The sequence below is a fragment of the Populus nigra genome, chromosome 16 (assembly GCF_951802175.1).
Source record: "Populus nigra chromosome 16, ddPopNigr1.1, whole genome shotgun sequence".
Lineage (NCBI taxonomy): Eukaryota > Viridiplantae > Streptophyta > Magnoliopsida > Malpighiales > Salicaceae > Populus > Populus nigra.
The window spans coordinates 14297436-14316159 of NC_084867.1; the positions used below are offsets into that span (position 1 = coordinate 14297436).

Below are 18724 nucleotides of genomic sequence, written 5' to 3' on the forward strand. Positions count from 1 at the left end.
GGAAGCATTTTACACGAAAATGAGACAACGTTTAGCTAATGATGAAAAGGACAAAATATTGTGTTCTTTAATAACGTAATGTATTGAAATAAATAAGATAATTATTATAATCATAATTGAACTGGACAGATTAAAAACAAAAAAAACAAAAAAAGAGGTGTATGCTTGCTTGATTAATGAAGTTGCTTCGCTGGCAAGTACTAAAAAATGTTGGACGGCTTTGCCTGAGTCCATTCGGACGCTCTACCTGGCTCATATTGAAAACATGTGCCCCATCAGCTCTAGGTGAGGCCCACCAACATGGCTTTCTTTATCATTCTCACTTGTTTTATATATATTTCTATAAATATTTAGGATATTTATTTTAAATATTTTATAATTTATATATCTATGAAATATTTATATAAAATTTAGATATTTTTTAAAATATTTATTTTAAGTAATTCTATCTAAATAAATCTCTAAAAAGCACAAAACTCAACACAAGTATAACATAAGATACTGATACAAGATTTAATAAACATTCAAGTCTAGAGAATATAATTTATCGTTGGAGATGGGCATTCGGAATTGTGGCTTGTTCCATTTAGAGATCAGGCGGATTAACTTTCTTGTCTTAGTTCTGGAAAAGAGACTTGAGGGTAGCTTGCGATCCAAAGAGCTAGTAGAACCTCTTGACTTTGAGTTAGAGCTGCTTTAGTGGGGAACACGACGTCTTGACGTTCTTCTTGTTGCTTTCCTTGAAGGACTTTCTCCCATCTCTGAATCGGTTACTCCAGACGAGAGACGAGCCTATGCTAGTCGGAGATGACGCTTGAGTTTCTATTTGGGCATTTGCTTTTCGAGTAAAGAAGGAAAGAAGGGCTCCGAGTCAGCTGGAAGGGGATCTTAAGTGAAACCCGAAGATCCCCCGGGTCTCCAACCTCATCCACCTCTAATGCTGCATAGATCTTGAACAAGCATGTCAAATTAAATGTTGCAGAAGTCCAGTACCCTTCATTCCTGCTTATGTTAAGTGGTTGTATCGAATGCTCTTCATCCTGAACATGCCCCAGGTTTGAACGAGTGGTTTGACTGTTGTTACCTTTAGGGTAGTTGATAAAGAGGTTGGTTTGGTTAGATAAATTTCATACTCAAAGGAAAATATTGAGCTAAACATTGATTTTCTATAACCCGTTAGCGATGAATCACAGTTTGAAACGCGGTTAGGCGCTGTCATACGGTATATATAGTTCCAATTTTTCTGTTAATAGTGGATTGAAATAAGCAAGCTCTAGCCCTATAATTCGACACTAGTCAACATAGATGTCCTTTGCTTTCGAATAATAAAAACAAAAAACTGATTTCATCTGTTAATTTTCCACAAGACCTGTAGAAATGTGTATTTTGTTGCTCAAAATTGGAAGTTGGATCACAGCCAGCCCATTCTGGTTGGGACAGAGAAACCTAAGCTGCTAAAACCAATATACCCTATGGAAGTCTATCTATGTTCATGAGCCCAAGTGATAACAATGGTAATACTATACAGCAAGGCAGAAGCTCCAATATTATTCAAGGATGATCATAAGTCTACATGTAGAAACACAAATAATAGATACACTAGCTTTCATAAAAATTCAGCCAATGGAAAATGTGTTCACTTGATAGCTGATAAAATATATATAAACATATAGGCCTTATATGGCAGAATAGCTGTCGTCATCTTCGACAGGAACCTGGCCAAGAACTGATAATATAACGAAGGCACCATATAATACTGTAACCACAGCAGTGAAGTTGACAAGCAAGGCCTCAGGACCATACTTAGCAATTCCAGAGCTTTCAAGGAATGTAAGCTTCTCCAAGAACCCTAAGGCAGCATTGCCAACAGCCAGAATATACACAAAGATGCCAAATAGCACATGCCAAGGGAGGCACTCAATCCTTAGTTCTGGTGACCCTTTAGGGTAAAAGAATACAAGGAACCCATAAATCCACTGCAAATTAAATTACCATTTTTAAGACAAAGTTTTAAAATAAAATCAAAAGAAAGTCACTATAAAATAGGTTAAAATGAATGATTTACCTGAATACCATAAAGGGAAATGATGGTTATGCCAAGCCATGAATGCAAGCTGTAGAGGTTGGCAATGTTGCTCTCGTTATGATTCTTGAATGCAGCCGCAATGCCAACACAACCAAGAATTATTGCAATTGCATGGAGAACAAGATGGATCACTTTCTTCACTTCTTTCTTCAAAGGAAGAGATTTGTAACTCATGATGGCTGTTTTTTTTTTTTTTTTTTTTTTTGGGGGGGGGGGGAGTCAAAAGGAAAAATATCAGTAAGAAAAAACAAGAAAGCAAATCTCTACCATTTAGCTGTGATGAAAATTCAAAATGTCGTCCAATTACCTTCACCTCCTATGATAATTAAGCCAAATAGCATCAGAAAAGGATGAAGCTGTTGCAAGAAAACAGATACGAGATTCACATTACTGGAAACATGTATAAATATATAAATTGCTGTAGTATAACCAGTAATCATACTAGCAGCCTTTGGAAACGACAAGCTTCAACGTTGGAAGTGAAATTCAAAGCCTCAAACCGTAAGAGCTTTACCCATAAGAGCCTTGTTTTTGCTACCCATCGATGAAGAATGTGGTGGCCCTTTAATCCACGACCCAAGAGCATGCTAATAACAGTTTCATATGTAATCGTTGACTATAACTCTTTCTTGCTTACAGATCAATGGTACTTCTTTTGGAAAATGTTAAAAACTCGAAAAAGAATGCCGTTTACTTAGTTTTTCTCTTGATTTCTTTTAGAACACTTGTTCTTCCTGTTCGGAAGTAAATGGTTTGTTTTCTAGCCAAGGAAAGAAAGCTCCAAGCTTGCACGAAGATAAAAGATTTTCGAAAGATGGGACCAAGAAAACATTGGACAAATCAATTGCTGTTCGGAGCATGACCTACAAAGAAAGGTGTGTGCAAATGACCATAATATTGGACAGTCTTGGAATATTGTTCATGTATAAAATACAATTTTTGGTGGGCCTAAAACACGTGAATGCTTAGACGGGTCCACATATGATGTCCTGATCCACTAATTTTCCAAAATAAAATAAAAGTCACCCACACACTACTTGATAGAGTTGCGCAAGTCACAGTAACCAGAAAATTTCAAATGTTAGTTAGGAACTTTTTGAAATTGAGAGAATCGGATGATTTAAAGTGATTTTTATTTATAAATATATTAAAATAAAAAAAAATTATTTTAAAAAAATTATTTATGATACCGATACATCGAAAGATCTAAAAATATATATAAAAAAATTATTTTAAACAAAAAAATTCAACATTTTTACTAACTCAGCAAACAAACACTCTCGTATCGAATGGTTATACAACCCGGCCTCCACCATAGGTTAGGTATTTTAATTTTTTATAAATAAATTGTATATCCAAATTTTTTTAATACATTTTGGTAATTTAAAAAAATTTAGTACAAATAAAAAAATTTATACATACATATAATCAAATAAACCGAGAACTACGTCTGCTAATAAATAAATAAAAAATCATTAACAATACCTAAAATTAAAACTTGAAAAATCAAAAAACAAGTATAAATTAAGATATTTAGTCTTGCAAAACAGGACATTTAGCCGATTATATTTGCAAAATTTCATTTATTACATTTTTTTTCAATCAAACTATAATATAAATAAATAAACACATTAAATTGATAGAATGAAATAAAAGGAAAAAAAGAATGATATGCAAGGCTACACATATTAGAAATATCATCTGAAAATAAATATTTTTTTTATTTTAATAAATATAGTTCATTTATAAAAAAGATAAAAAAAAATCATGGATGAATAAAAAAAACCTCTTCAAAAATTAAACGCGTAAAAAAAATTACCATCATTTAAAAAAACTCTCTTAGCAAAGTACAAGAGAGAAGGGGTATTAATATAAATATAATTAAGTTTTTTTTTTAAAAAAAAGCATTAATTGAAATAAAAAAAATTCAAAAAAAAAAGGTCAGGCGCTACTAGGCCTAGCAAGCTAGGCTAGCTTGCTTGACCCATTTTATCAGGGCCCAGATACGAGCTAGCCAAGGTAGGCCCGCATGACTAAGCTCTTTTTTTAAGAGTGCGTAGGACGACGGAGGACATCTGGTTCGCCCTTTTTTTAAAAAAAATCAAACTGACACGTCGTCTATTTGGAAAATCAGGCTCAAGGTTTTTTTGACCCAAAAAATCTATAAACACATGAGAAACCATGATAAACCTATCCACTCATATTTGTTTTTTCATGAACTTTAGGAAACAAAAACATCTAATATGAGCTCCACTCATCAAATGAAATAATTTGACACAAATATCATCCATTTTGATGGTCTAAATTGGTGTCAACGACATGCTTCTTTTTCTACCGCCGGAATCAGGCGATCTCTCTCTCTCCTCTCTCAACAAAGAACCAAATAGTAAAAAAAAAAATAAACTTTTGTACCAAAATGAAACTGAAAAAATATTGAGGGACTGAAATTATATAATTTGCATGATTGTTTAAGTTGGAGGACCAAAGTACATCTTTTTCAAAACTTGTAGCATGCCACTCATGTTTTCTGTGTTTTTCATTTGGATCTTTCCTCTTCCAATCTCATCCTTTCATAAGAATTCGAAATCAATTACTTTTTAATTGACTAAATCACCCAAACAAAAAGTTTGAGAATCAAATTAAAGAAATATAAATTTTTGCACAGTATATCCACAGTAGAATATAAGAAAATAAACAGTAGAGGCAATGCACAGTAATAAAAACACCGGTAATTAATTAGGTTGTTTTATTGTACTTCACGTGGGAAGGACAGTTAAGGGGGTTGGGGGCATGGCCGTGTGCGCTGATCAGAAGGTTAGGTAGGGTAGGTGCGAGCACAAAGGCCGAGATGGTTTTGATATGCAATGTGAATGATTGTTTTTGCCTTGAAGGTTGATAAATAAACTCCCCCCAGATTAAGATAAACACTTCAATAATTATATCAAGGATTACTCTTGAATCCAGTACTTAATGGTGAGATGTTGCTAGCTAGCTCGCTTAATTATCTCTGGTCTCAGTTAAGTTCTGTGCGTTCTACTGCTTTTCTAGTTAATTAAACTGAATATTTACTGTTTCTTTCTTCTAATTGATTAGACATAATTAATTAAGTCACTCAATATATATCAAAAGAGCATCCATTTCAGTCCAGTTTAATGATCTCAAAGCATCTTCTAACACTTTTTTAATAACCTAAAATGCCAAAAATCATGGAAGACTGCAGGCATCCCACGGCAATCCCTTTTGAAGTGTTCCAATGCCTAACAAAAAGCCAAGATTCTCGTTCCATTAGCCAACTAGAGCCTGTTGGTTAAATCTTTACTGTTGGTTAGAGCCGTAGAGTATTAAAACTCAATGTGTTCAACTAACTACTAGTTTGTTAGCCAACAGCTAGCTAGCTAGCTAGCTAAGAGGGCCATCTTAATTGACTCGAACCAACAAGTCTTCGCTAAGAAAAAGGGTTCCCAAATTCCAAACCAACAGCCCTTGACACAAGCCTTTCAGCAATGACACAAAAATCCTGATGATAAACATGAACCTAGATAAGATCAAAATCCAAAAGGTTGCTGTTGAAAACTAAGGGCAAGACAAGAGACAAGCACAGACACACAGACAAACAAGAATCAACCAGGGATCCATAGAACCAGGAAAGCAAAACATAAAGACAGATACACACACAGACATGTGTTTAATAAAGATGAGGGCTAGAGACTTACATTGAAGATGAGATTCTTGTTGGCAGCTTCCCATGCCATGCCACCTCTATAGTATAAAACCCATACCAAGACCATAACAGCACCCGCAATTGCAAGCGCGTGTGCTAAAAACGTTAGTGGCAGTGCTCTAAACTCCAAAGCCATGGTTGAGTCTTCTTCTTCTAGTTCAAAGCTAAGTGAGGGAGAGAATAAAGGAAGAGAGCCTTTCTTCTTGTCGTGGGGATACGTCTTTTATTGTGTTGTTTCGACCAGATATTTGATGCGATTATGACCGTTGGATGGAGATATGATTGTGCCACGTGGGCCTGACTGACTTGGTGACTGCCTTTTTTTTATCGTGTCTCGTGTTACCCAGAGTCTCAGCCTCGTGTCCCCTCTGGATCCCTGTATTTTTAGTCGCTTTATTTGAACTCCCTTCTCCCATTTAAAATGTATAATATTGAATTTCTATAGTTTATCAAACATCATTTATCACGCATATTCTTAAAAACACATTTTTTTTAAAGTGTAAAAGTCTATACATCTTGAGATTAATTAAATAGATGAACAAGATCGTGTTTTTGTATTTTTATGTGTGTTTTGTTCGTTTACACGTTTAAAAATAAATTAAATAGTTGAATAATATCTTTTTTTTTTGTGTTTTGTTAGTTAAATTTAATGTTATAAAATCTGGTATGACAAATCAATTTAGTACCCGATTAATTAAAAAGTTAAACATGTATAGGTTAAAAAAATAAAGAAATAATTAACTTGACATAACATGATAAAAAAAACCAAGTTGTCCCACAATCTAGTGTGAGTTTCAATTAAAAACCCATTATTTTTTTAAAAAATATATCATTTTGGTACTTGCCTACAGAAATAATAATTTTACGTTTAATTCTCATGTCTTGTTACCTAGATTCAATTACCATCAATTTAAAGCCAGCACATAATAAAAAAAGATATTACTAGTTTCCTATTTAATTTGGATTTTTTTCACTAGCAAACAACTCATTAAATCCACATAATACAAAATGTAATTTTACTTTCAATATTACATGTAAATTATCTATTTGTTAATATAAAATATAAAGATTTGACAGATTTTATTCAAGACTTATTACTCAAACCACTATCTCGAATTAAAAATATATATTTTTATTATTTTATATTTGATCACATGAATCATTTTGACAACAAGTATATTTAGCTAGATTTCTTTATAAAAAACATTCATCTAGTATATATGTATTGTAAAAAAATAGTTGGAATCCAATGTCATGTTATTAAAGAAGAATAAAAAAATATATAAAACATTCATCTAGTATCATTCTGTATTAGCCTTTGCTAGAAAAGAGTCAAACAGATTGCAATTCTATAATATTTCGGGGCCTACCGATAAAGGAATTCGAGTTAGTGCGAGGCTTCAAGCTCTGATTGCTCCGTTTTCCTTTTCGGTCGTCTATTTAACTAAAACTAATTTTTTTTCTGGTAATTAGAAGAAAAAAGATCACTTATAATTCACAATATATATGTATTATAAAAGTAAGATTCTAATAAATTTGAGATAACAGTTCGAGTCTCATAGATTTCAGAATTATTAAAGATTTATATAATTATTAATTTCAGAATTTATAATATTAATCAAGATATATATAAACCGGTCCGCATAGTATGTTAATTAAAAAAAGATTCTAATAAGTTTTTTTAATTCCAACTTTTTACTGGACAGGAGAAGAGATGTTGATTTTCATCTCGGTGCACAAGCTGTCCAGGCATATCAGCTATAAAGAAACAATAAATGAGAAGATAGGCAACGTTTAGGCTAGAAACACGAAAAACTTGTCTAATTAGCGTTCAAGAAAATGGGGGTGATGCAGGCTTTTCCACGAAGAATCCCAGCACTTTTCCACGTAGAACAAGGGGAAAGTTTGATGTTGATGATGACAGAATGTCCAGGGGGGTCCCGTTAGCTGTGAGATCTAGATGGGTCTCGATGAAATGGATGCAGGAAAATATTGAAACGACACCGTAATAGATCGCTGTCGCGGTGTATTATCAGCTGAAGTCATGTGTGACGACATCAATTGAAGCAGGACCTTCAAATATCAAATGATCTAGTTGGAGTAGGATCCATCTTTTTATCAATGTGCAAGGGCTATAGCTTAATTAGTTTTGTTTTGTTTTGTTTTATTTTAATTCATTGGCTGCTCCCTCTCGTCAATGCAATGATCATTGTGTGCCATTCTTAGATCATGCTAGATAATCTAGTGCTTTATTGGATTATTTTGAATACACTGTATTAATAAAAAAATATATACATTTTTTAAATTATTTGAAAAAAATAATAATCTTAGCTGACTTGAATATCTTTGCTGTTGAATAAACAAAACTTATATAAAACATTCTGTTAAGTGATTTTGTTTCAGTTAAATTTAAAAAAAAAAACCTAAAAGTGACAGGTGAATTAATGTGCATGCGTCCTCATTGATTGCAATGTGGATTCCAGGAGCGAATTAATGTGGGTGCCTCCCTTGGCACTGTTGAAATTATCTCTAACGTGGATTTCAAATTTAAATTAATTAATTAAATATAATCATGAGATATTTATTTCAAGATATTTTATTTGTTTGTTTCCTATGTCATTATTCTAGCGATGCATTAACTTTTTTCAATGTCGTCATGCAGTGTTTTACAATGAAATTAAAATTGTCTTGGTGATTTTTTTTTAGAAGTGGACGATGGTTAATCTCCGACAATATTTCTATTTTTTTCTTTCCGAGTATAATATTGACAATTCATTTTTTATAGTTAATTATTACAAAAAAAGATTTATATCTATCTCTTCTCATTGTCTTTTTTTATCATATTATTAAATTAATCATTCTTAGATCATGCTAGATAATCTAGTGCTTTATTGGATTATTTTGAATACACTGTATTAATAAAAAAAAATATTTTTTTTTTAATTATTTGAAAAAAATAATAATCTTAGCTGACTTGAATATCTTTGCTGTGGAATAAACAAAACTTATAAAACATTCTGTTAAGTGATTTTGTTTCCGTTAAATTTTTTTTAAAAAAAAACAACTAAAAGTGATCAGTGAATTAATGTGTATGCGTCCTCATTGATTGCCATGTGGATTCCAGGAGCGAATTGATGTGTGTGCCTCCCTTGGCACTGTTGAAATTATCACTGCGTACCCTCCCTTCCTAAACACGTTTAGCTTACTAAAATTTAATTTCGCATCGATGAATTTTTTTTCTTTTTAATTTTTGCATCTTAATATTAAATAGGTTTAATGAGAATTGAGTTTTTTTAATTGAATTTAAATTTAAAATTTAATGGTTTACAAGTTTAAGGAATTGTCTTATATTTAAAAGGTCTATACAAGTTTGCTTGATTTTTGTTTTTCTTTATTTGAGATCATGTTTTTTTTAGTTTCATAATTAAATATTTTATTTATTTTGGATTGAGCTTCATTAATTTTTATTTGCTTAGATATTTTTATTTATTATTTTTATTAAATTTATATTTTATAAATAAATTTTGCTTTTGAATTAAATTAAATTAATTAATTAAATATAAGCACGAGATGTTTATTTCATGATATTTTATTTGTTTGTTTTCTGGATCGTTACTCTAGCGATGCGTTAACTTTTTTCAATGTCGTCATGCAACCTTTTACAATGACATTAGAATTGTTTTGGTGATTTTTTATTGGAGGTGGGCGATGGTGAGTCTCTAACGATATTTTTTTCTTCTCTTTCCGAGTATAATATTGACAACTCATTTTTTATAGTTAATTATCGCTAAAAAAGATTTATATCTATCTCTTGTCATTGTCTTTTTTATCATATTATTAAATTAACCAAGCTTATTAGATCCAATCAAGTCAATAACACAAGTCTCAATTTTTTTTTTAAAAAAAATATTATCATCACCCAAGCATTACTTTTTTATATTAGAAAGAACTTAATCCGGTCCATAGCTTGGTGCGAGCCACCAATTTAGTCTACTCCAAAATCGAAACATATTTGTTTGCGGTAATGGTATTCTAGCATTATTAATCAACTACTAACAAGCGGGATGAGATTTTTGGTTAAAGGATTATTTGGGAGCGCGGTTGAGGTTATTTTTTAAAGTGTGTTTTGCTTGGAAATGAATCAAAATTATATATTTTTTATTTTTGAAAATTTATTTTTAATATCATCACATCAAATCAAAATTATCAAAAAAACACAAAAAAAAAATTAATTTGAAGAGAAAAAAATAAAATTTAATGAAAAATCAGTTCAACTACATCTTCAAATTGGGCCTAAGGGCTAAAGCTAGCCCATCTAGCCAGAGACGAGGCTTAGATCAGCAGCTAAAAGCCCATATGAAAGAGCATGGAGAGAAGGGCCAGCCAGAAAATCCTACAGCTCTAGCATAGACTGCGACCAAGATTAGTTTATACAGAACAGTGCCTTCATTAGATTAAATATCGAAAGAAAATCTTAATCTAAGTCTCTAAGATCCAGATTTCTGTTCTCCTTTTAGGTCAACACATATTTTAATCTCTTTCAAGGCCCTTTGGTCTCTCTTACTTCAATTTTTTGACAAATTTCTTACAGCTAAACAAGCTCTCTAACAAAAGATATGCTTGTGCCCTCCAAGAGATGAACAGTACGTTAATAAAGAAATATTATATCATAAATATGGGCTAGTTTGACTTTTTCTTCTTATCATGACCTGTACATGAAGTATATTTCAAACCTTTAGGCAAACACACTACCTGCACTCAATCTGATCACCCCATATTTGCATCGAAAGTGAGGTGAAGCAAATCGTATTATCTAGTTTACGTTACGCGTGAGAAAATATTCTCACTTTCAGTATTGGCCTTTAGCAGGACTTCCATCGTTCTCAATGAAAAGAAAAAGAAAAAAAGAGTTAGCATGCAAACATCATACATGGTTCTGTCTCTCTATGCATATATACACCATGTATTCTATATATTTATGATGTTGAAGGGTTGTTTTCTTGGGGAGCATGGTAGGAAAGGTCTACTTTGCTTACTTATAACAACATGAAAAGAAAAAGGAAAAGGAATCATCCTTCTCGATTGAATTCTTTGTGTTTTGTATACTTTCAATCATTGTATATGAGCACCACTGCACCAGTACAAGAAATTTGAGGTTAACCCATAATTTAATCATTGTATATGAGCACTAGCACAGGAAAATTTGAGTGAGGGGACAAACAGAAGAAAGAGAGCACATGTAGCCACATGCAAGCACTCATTCACAGAGCAACTTAGCTGGGGGGTTTTGACCACAAACCAGGCACCAAAAAATTAATGGGGCAGCAGCTTTGTGGGTCTTCGCAGATACGGGAGGCGATAAGGATGCATCAACCCTTCTGCGACAGCTTTGTGGCAGCTAATAAATTTCAGGGCCCCCTCTTTTGCCCCACCATTGTCTAAGAGCACGTACCGAACCCTTATTTTCCCTCTCAACTAACACTCCAATAATCGTGCTCTATGATATCCTCCTTATTGTTTCATTTCAGCAATCTCAATAATGCATGTATGATTGCAGTTTCAATACTCTTAATGCACGGTCTAATATATCCGGTCCATGTAATTAATAGCACCCTATCCGGGTTTATCGAGTCAATCTGGAGTCGCCAAGTCAGCATTTTGATATGGACAAACAGCCCATCATGCATACCTGCGCCATGCAAAGGGTCGTGAGGGGGAAAGTAACCACAGCTGGTCGTGCGTTGTGGGAATTAATTAGTTGCAGTTACTTTAGTTGCAGTTACTTTCTTTAGATGTCTGTTATACGGGGAATTCATGGGCATTCATGACCACGTGTGAAGTGGAACAACCATGATCACTTAGTGGCACATATTCCTCTTTTATTGCTTTTAATCTGCTTGTAACTTCCAGAACCAAAGGCCTATAAAAGCTCTGGCCTACGGGAGAGAAGATATCATGAAATAAACTGTTCTTCTTTAAACTCTTCTTTCCCTATTCCTTTCTCTCAAATTCTGTTGTGTCAAGTACACATCACATTTTTATTAAAATGATACTGTTTTATTCTCTTTTTTTTTGTTTTAATAATCTATTTTTAATATTAATTTGGATCGGTGCCAACCAAATTACTAAAAACACAATCAAATTAAATGGTTTTACCAAGTCAATATTTGATTCGATTCAATTAAAAATCAAATCTAAGTCACACTTCGGGTCTCGGACTTCCCAAATCAATATAAACTAGTTTAACCAACTATTGAAACTAAACCTTATTTGATTGTAAATTCTCACCAACCTCTCCGAGAATCAATCATTTAATTGATTGGCTGAAAACTTTCTATGAGCAAATGAGAAATCTCAACTACAAAATACAAATATTCATTGAATGATGATATGCAAAGTTGCAGAAACAGTCATAAAAAGATAGTAATCATAAGCCTACCCAAAAAAACTTCATCATATGCAAATCCCACTTCCATACCTAATAGATTCCTTTTAATTACGGATGTGACCACGAAATAGTAAGAACTAATTTAAACTAATAGTAAAAATACAAGCACCGACAAATATCACACCAAAGTAGAGTTCAGTAGTGACAAAATTCAGAGAAGTGTATTGATGGCACAGCACGAAAATTACTTGCTTCTACTAAATAAGGTAGATGCAAAAAGTCTTCCATCGCTACCTATCATAGCCACCTTACGTGGGGCAACCTCTTCTTAAAATCCTTTGCCTCCTACAGTTCAATATCCCTTTTATAAAATAGATGCTCGGGGCAGCGCTGAATCAGTGGTCCAAAACCAGATAGATACATAGAAGACAAAAACAAGAAAATAAATCTTCATAAGATTTTAGAATGATATAAAGCACTTCGTTCGTGTTTTAACTATCTTTTATCTCTTTGATGTCGGGAAAGCGATGAAAAGCTACTCCCAAAGACTTTTTAGAAGACATACCATAAAAAAAGTGGAGGCCATCAATGTCATTTAAAGCATTCTGCATGACAGCACCTCATGCCTTCCTGCATTAAAAAGAAAACTTTTGCTACGGTACAGCTATATTTTGTTCTTTACAATAATATACCACATGGTCTGATCAAACTATGTACAGATAAGCCTCTAATTTTTTTTACTCTGCAACTGTTCCATTTTCTATTCAGATTAGACTCCTCTTCAGCTCTAATTCCCAAGCTTTCTGCTGCATCTTAATCTTACTTAAAGATAACAATAAAAAAATACCACTAGCCACTGCAGCCCTCTTTGTTGCTTTCTGGTTGTTTTTGGGTTCAACAGTTGAGAATAGATTGTTTTGTCCTGGCCATAACAAAGCCAAACTTGTTTCAGAGAAGATCCAAGGTAGAAGTACTGAAAACTGAGTGAGTCTTTTGATGAAGATTCTCTGAAGAATATACAGTAAGGTCAAAACATGTTCAAGTCATGGAGGAACGACAAGAAAAAGATCAAAGCTACATTCAAACTGCAATTTCAGGCAACTCAGGTACTAATCTAGCAGATAATAAGTACTTCCTGTCACTGATTTGAAATGGGTTTTGTTTATCTGGAATCGATTATTGAATCATGGGTGTGTGGTAAGCTGTATAATGCAGGTAGTGTGATGGAACAATTCAGATAAATACTAACAAGAAGCTCTTACCTAATTTTTCATCTCCATTTCAGGTGCCACATCTAAAGAAACCTGCCTTGACAATATCCTTGGTGCCAGAGGATGTCGGAAAGACAGCATTCAAACTAGAGAAAGCTGCAGTTCAGGATGGAATCTGTTCATGGGACAATCCGGTTTATGTAACCGTGAAGCTCATCAAGGAGCCAAAATCAGGAATTCTGCATGAGAAAATATACCATTTCATTGTTGCAAGTGTACGTTAGAGTCACATTTCAAATCTGTGATGATTTTCTAAGGTACAGTGATTCGTGAGCGACTGTGCGCGCGCACACTAATTACTATGAATTCTTGCAGGGGTCATCCAAGTCAGGTTATCTGGGAGAAGCTTCAATTGACTTTGCAGATTTTGCTGATGAACCCGAGCCACTGACTGTCTCCCTGCCCCTTAAATTTGCCAACTCTGGTGCAGTTCTACATGTTAGTCCCCCCCCCCTCTCTCACTCACACGCTCTTGTAATTCTCTTGATTTGACTCTATCCCTATGTTTGATTCACTCATAGAGCAATGTCTGTTTTTTCAAAATGTAAATAGACTATGCCATTTCGATATGATCATTGTTTCCTCATATATCAAGTAATTTTGAAACAGGTGACTATTCAGAAGATGCAGGGAGATGTTGATCCAAGGTGAACACAAGCATTAACAATTCACAATTTGCATTTATTTATCCTTTTTACTTACGTTTTAGCTTCTAATTTAAGTTTTTCCCATCTCCTCTCTACTAATTTACGGAATGGACTTTGTAATCTCAGAAAAATTGGAGACAATGGAGATCCTGTACTTTCTCAAGACCGAAGCTTGAAAAGCCAGCAGAGCAATGACCATACAGATGAAAATGATGAAAGTTTTACTGAAGTAAGGCCTAAAATTATCTATGTTGATATTCTGTTTCAATACAGTCCAGGAAGGGCTGAACTGAACAAGTTCCTTTTTGGCAAATCTTGGAAATGGATGGGCTGTTATTCAAGGTTATAACTGAACTATTCCTTGATAAATGTCACAGGACAGGGACTTGAACATTCTTTTATCACAGAATTCTGAACAAGAAAGCAGCTTCAGATCATCTGTTGGGGGCAATTCTAGCTTCAAATCAGTTCTCAGACAAGACTCAATGCCTCCAAAGGGTGCAGTTGATGGCATCGCAACAAAAAACCGCTTGCATCGTAGAACAAGCACAGATTGGTCAATGGGTTCAAGGTCAGATGGAAGTTTAGTTGGCTCAACAAACAGCCCTGAACAGAGCCTTCCAAGAGAGTTTCAAGAAGCTTCAGATGAAACCGTTGAAAGACTGAAAAGTGAATTATCTAGTCTAATGAGGCAGTCAGAATTATCAGAACTAGAATTACAGACTCTTCGGAAACAGATTACCAAAGAGAGTAGAAGGGGGCAGGATTTGTCAAGACAGGTTAAGGAACTTGAAGAGGAAAGAGATGAACTCAAAACAGAATGTGAGCAGGTCAAGTCTTCAAGAAAATCTGTTGAAGGAGAATCCCTGAATCAATTGCGAGCCGAGTACGAGGATTCTTTGGTTCAGCTAGAAGAAGTCAGGCGAGAGCTTAGTCATCAAAAGGATTTGAACACCAATCTTAAGTTGCAACTCCAGAAAACACAAGATTCAAATTCTGAGTTGATTCTTGCAGTGGGAGACCTTGATGAAATGCTGGAGGAAAAAAAAAGGGAAATATCTTCTCTGTCCAGCAAGCTAGATGAGGTTGAGGAGAAAAACTGCAAATGCAGCATGAAAGAGGACACAGATCAACATGCAGTGCTTGCACTGGAAGAAAAGGCTAGGGAAGATGATGAATTTTGTCTGCTGAAGCAAAGGGTCATAGACCTATCCGATGAAATTGAGGTCCACAGAGAAAATAGAGAAAAACTGGAGAATTATATAGAACAACTCACACAGGACTATGAGAATCTAAAGCAGGAAAACTATGATGTATCTTCCAAGTTAGAGCAGAGCAAGATACAAGAACACAAATCATCAGAATCTTTGGCTACCATTAAAGAACTTGAATCACAGGTACAAAGATTAGAGGAAAGATTGAAGACGCAAACACAAGAATTCTCAGAATCTTTGGTTTCCATCAATGAACTGGAAATTCAGGTCAAAGGGTTGGGGAAAGAACTGGAAAAACAGGCACAAGGATTTGAAAATGACCTTGATGCCATGACACATGCCAGAATTGAGCAGGAACAGAGAGCTATCCGTGCAGAAGAGGCCTTGAGGAAGACAAGGTGGAAAAATGCTGTTACAGCAGAGCGGATACAGGAAGAATTCAGAAAACTTTCTGTGGAAATGGCAGGCAAGTTTGATGAGAATGAGAAGCTGACAAAGAAATCAATATCAGAAGCTGATGAACTCCGAGCACAGAACAGAATTCTGGAAGAGAATCTTCAGAAAGCTAACGAAGAGCTTGCACTGGTGATGGGCCAGAAGGGAGTAAAAATGGAAGAACTATCAGTGCAACTAGATTTGAAGACAAAACATGTAGAGCAGATGTCAGTGGAATTAGAAGATTCTTCCAACCAACTGAAGCAAGGAGGAGAAATGCAAGAGGCTTTCCAAGTTGAAATTCAAATGCTGAAAAAGGAGATAGAGACACTCAGAAAAGAGAAGAATGACATCTCTGAGCAGGAAAAGGTGAACTTAAGAGATGAAACAGAGAAATTGAAGACATCTTGTGAAGAAACAAATATACTAACAGAAAGATGGAAAAGAGAAAGGGAGGAAATAGAGGAAAAATTTGCATCGACAAAGAAGGAAGCAGAAAACACAAGGCAAGAATTACTCAATGTGAGGTCGTTAAAGGATGAAAAGGAGGCAATGATCAAGAACCTTTCATCGCAACTTCAAAGCCTCAGAGATCAGCAGATTGCGTTAAAACATAGCCTGTCCGAAGAAGAATGCGAGAAAGAAAAACTGCAGCAACAAGTAATCAAATTAAAGGTTGAACTGCAAAAGAAGGAACATGGAAATACTAGTGTCATGGAGAAGCTCTCTTTTTCAGATGAAAAGAACTTGACTCCAATGGACGATGAAATGCAGATGAACGGAAGAAAGGGTATTGAAAGGTAAAATTTCAAAGTTCTTGTTTACATCCTGATTATTGTGCCTTTTCATATACCCACCACCATTTTCTTGTGTAATTAATTTCCAACACTGATAAATCTAAGCACCTCATTGTGCATCCACATATGTTTTAGTTTATGATCATAATCATCACTGAAATTGGTTTCATTCTTCGATATTTGTTTTGACAGAAAAGCAAGAAGTTGCTCGAAGGAAGAACTAGTAGTGGGCACTTTCCACCCAATGGATGAGGGTAACCTAACTGAGCTGTTGACAGAAATGGCTCAGCTAAAAGAAAAGAACAAATGTATGGAAATTGAGCTAAAAGAAATGCAAGAGAGATACTCAGAGATCAGCCTCAAATTTGCAGAAGTAGAAGGTGAAAGGCAACAGCTTGTCATGACTGTACGAAACCTCAAGAATGGTAAGAAAAGCTAGCATTCTTACTCTTTCAGACATGGATGTCAGACAAAGAAATGAAGCGTGAGTGAAGCATCTGCTAAAGTGAGCATCTGACGAGCAAGACTGTTGGTCTTCTAAACATTATGCACATTGTAATGGGAGTTGAGCTAGAGGTGCTCTAGAAGCAGGAAAAAAGTTCAGAAAGGAGTAGATCTTTCACTAAAAACATAGTAATTACATACTCCTTTGCTTTATGCGGATTTTGTGTACTCCTTATTTGTGATGTTCATGTAGGCTATATAGTTGAAGTATAATAGTGCCTGAGCTGAAACGTGGTTATATTGAGAAACTACAAGACTGAAAGTGAGATATATAAAAAGAGATTCCAAATTTCAGACATCACTGTCTAGAATTTTAAGTTAAACAATGGCAGCATATTTATGTTCACTGATACCTTTTCACATTATAGTGCTTGCTGCACAGCACCGAATGTGTTCAAGCAATCCAATCATACACCAAGACTCTCGGCTTTGTAAATTTGCTGAACCTTGGTGTGTGATACAACCATGGGTGTGATAATAATATCTAAGTTGACTGTGTTAAAAGAAGTTTCCTATCATAGCTATGTTCATCAAGAAAATAATGGCATTTTTGCAGAATGTAGAGGTTAAGATATTGCAATATCATATCATGCGCAGGAAAAAATGGCATTGTTACAAGATTTAGAAGAAAAGTATAGCATTGGTACAGATGTCTAAGAACCAAACTATAGCTTTATCAACATAACCCCAGATATCTATAACTTTGAGAACAATTCTTTCCCCTCAATTTCTCCTGAACTTTTTGCTCAGATGGTGGTGGGCACTTCCATCAGTCCAGACCAGCCTAGTCTGGCTTCCACTATCATCCATTGCAAAATATAAACCATGTGATGAAGTATCTTACTATGATGACAATTTAACACAACAAAATTTCTCATACATGAGGGTTCCCATATCATACCTATGTTGATCTCTTATCACTGTAAGTCCATGATGGAATTAGAAAGGCTAGAGTTCTTTCCTACCGGGATGAACTTAACAAATTTATAGCTTCTTTCTGCTGCTTCTACTCATGTACTTTTCTAGGAGCGCTCCCACCATGGTACTTGAGAAATTCAAGAATAGACGGACTTCTTCTATCAGCAGCCTTTGATATATTTCCTGAACACCAAAAATTTGGAGTAGATGTATCATGTGCAAGGGGTGGAAGGAATTGCTGCAGCAACCTTCTCTTTTCCCTGGCCCTGTTAAGAAACACTACAGTCCAGGGAAAACGTGGTTGTGGAATGGCAGAATGGATTGCCTTAGAAAGGAGCGTTCCACTTCCACTGCAATGTGATATCTCTTCTAAATGGAAACCTGGTGGAATTTCCTGCAGCTCTGTGTAGAAGCCTCCTTCTAGGAGGGTTTTTAGTGTAATGTTTAACCCATGCCAGTCTTTTTAGAGATCCGACTCGTCATCAACTCAAGAAATATTATGTGATTACTCTACAAGACTAACAATATTTGATCACTTATAATTAATATTTATTCTTCACTGTCATAGCAAGTTTTGAACAATTTAAAAAGGAAACGTAACATAGTTAAACTAAAATTTAATTATTCTTATCTCAACGAGGTCGTTGTAGTATAGTGGTAAGTATTCCCGCCTGTCACGCGGGTGACCCGGGTTCGATCCCCGGCAACGGCGTCATTATTTTTGGTTGATCACGAATTATTTT

At 34.7% G+C, this 18724-nt stretch overlaps 2 protein-coding genes and 1 non-coding gene across 3 annotated transcripts; 2 read left to right on the forward strand and 1 right to left on the reverse strand.

Annotated features, from left to right (window-relative positions):
- Positions 1-1523: 1523 nt before the first annotated feature.
- On the reverse strand, positions 1524-6025 carry LOC133676160 (transmembrane ascorbate ferrireductase 1-like). The gene is made up of 4 exons (XM_062097767.1): positions 5800-6025; positions 2394-2442; positions 2066-2265; positions 1524-1976 (listed from the first exon to the last, which is right to left on the reverse strand). The coding sequence occupies exons 1-4, from the start codon at positions 5941-5943 to the stop codon at positions 1677-1679; spliced, it is 693 nt and encodes a 230-aa protein (XP_061953751.1). The 5' UTR covers positions 5944-6025; the 3' UTR covers positions 1524-1676.
- Positions 6026-12867: 6842 nt separating this feature from the next.
- Positions 12868-17361, forward strand: LOC133675461 (uncharacterized). Its single transcript, XM_062096846.1, has 7 exons — positions 12868-13301; positions 13481-13681; positions 13782-13904; positions 14076-14113; positions 14240-14342; positions 14491-16562; positions 16752-17361. Exons 1-7 carry the CDS (start codon positions 13230-13232, stop codon positions 16996-16998), a joined length of 2856 nt encoding a protein of 951 aa, XP_061952830.1. The 5' UTR covers positions 12868-13229; the 3' UTR covers positions 16999-17361.
- A 1260-nt stretch (positions 17362-18621) lies between these two features.
- TRNAD-GUC (transfer RNA aspartic acid (anticodon GUC)) lies at positions 18622-18693 on the forward strand. The gene has a single exon. It is a non-coding gene; the product is annotated as a tRNA-Asp (tRNA).
- Positions 18694-18724: the final 31 nt, after the last annotated feature.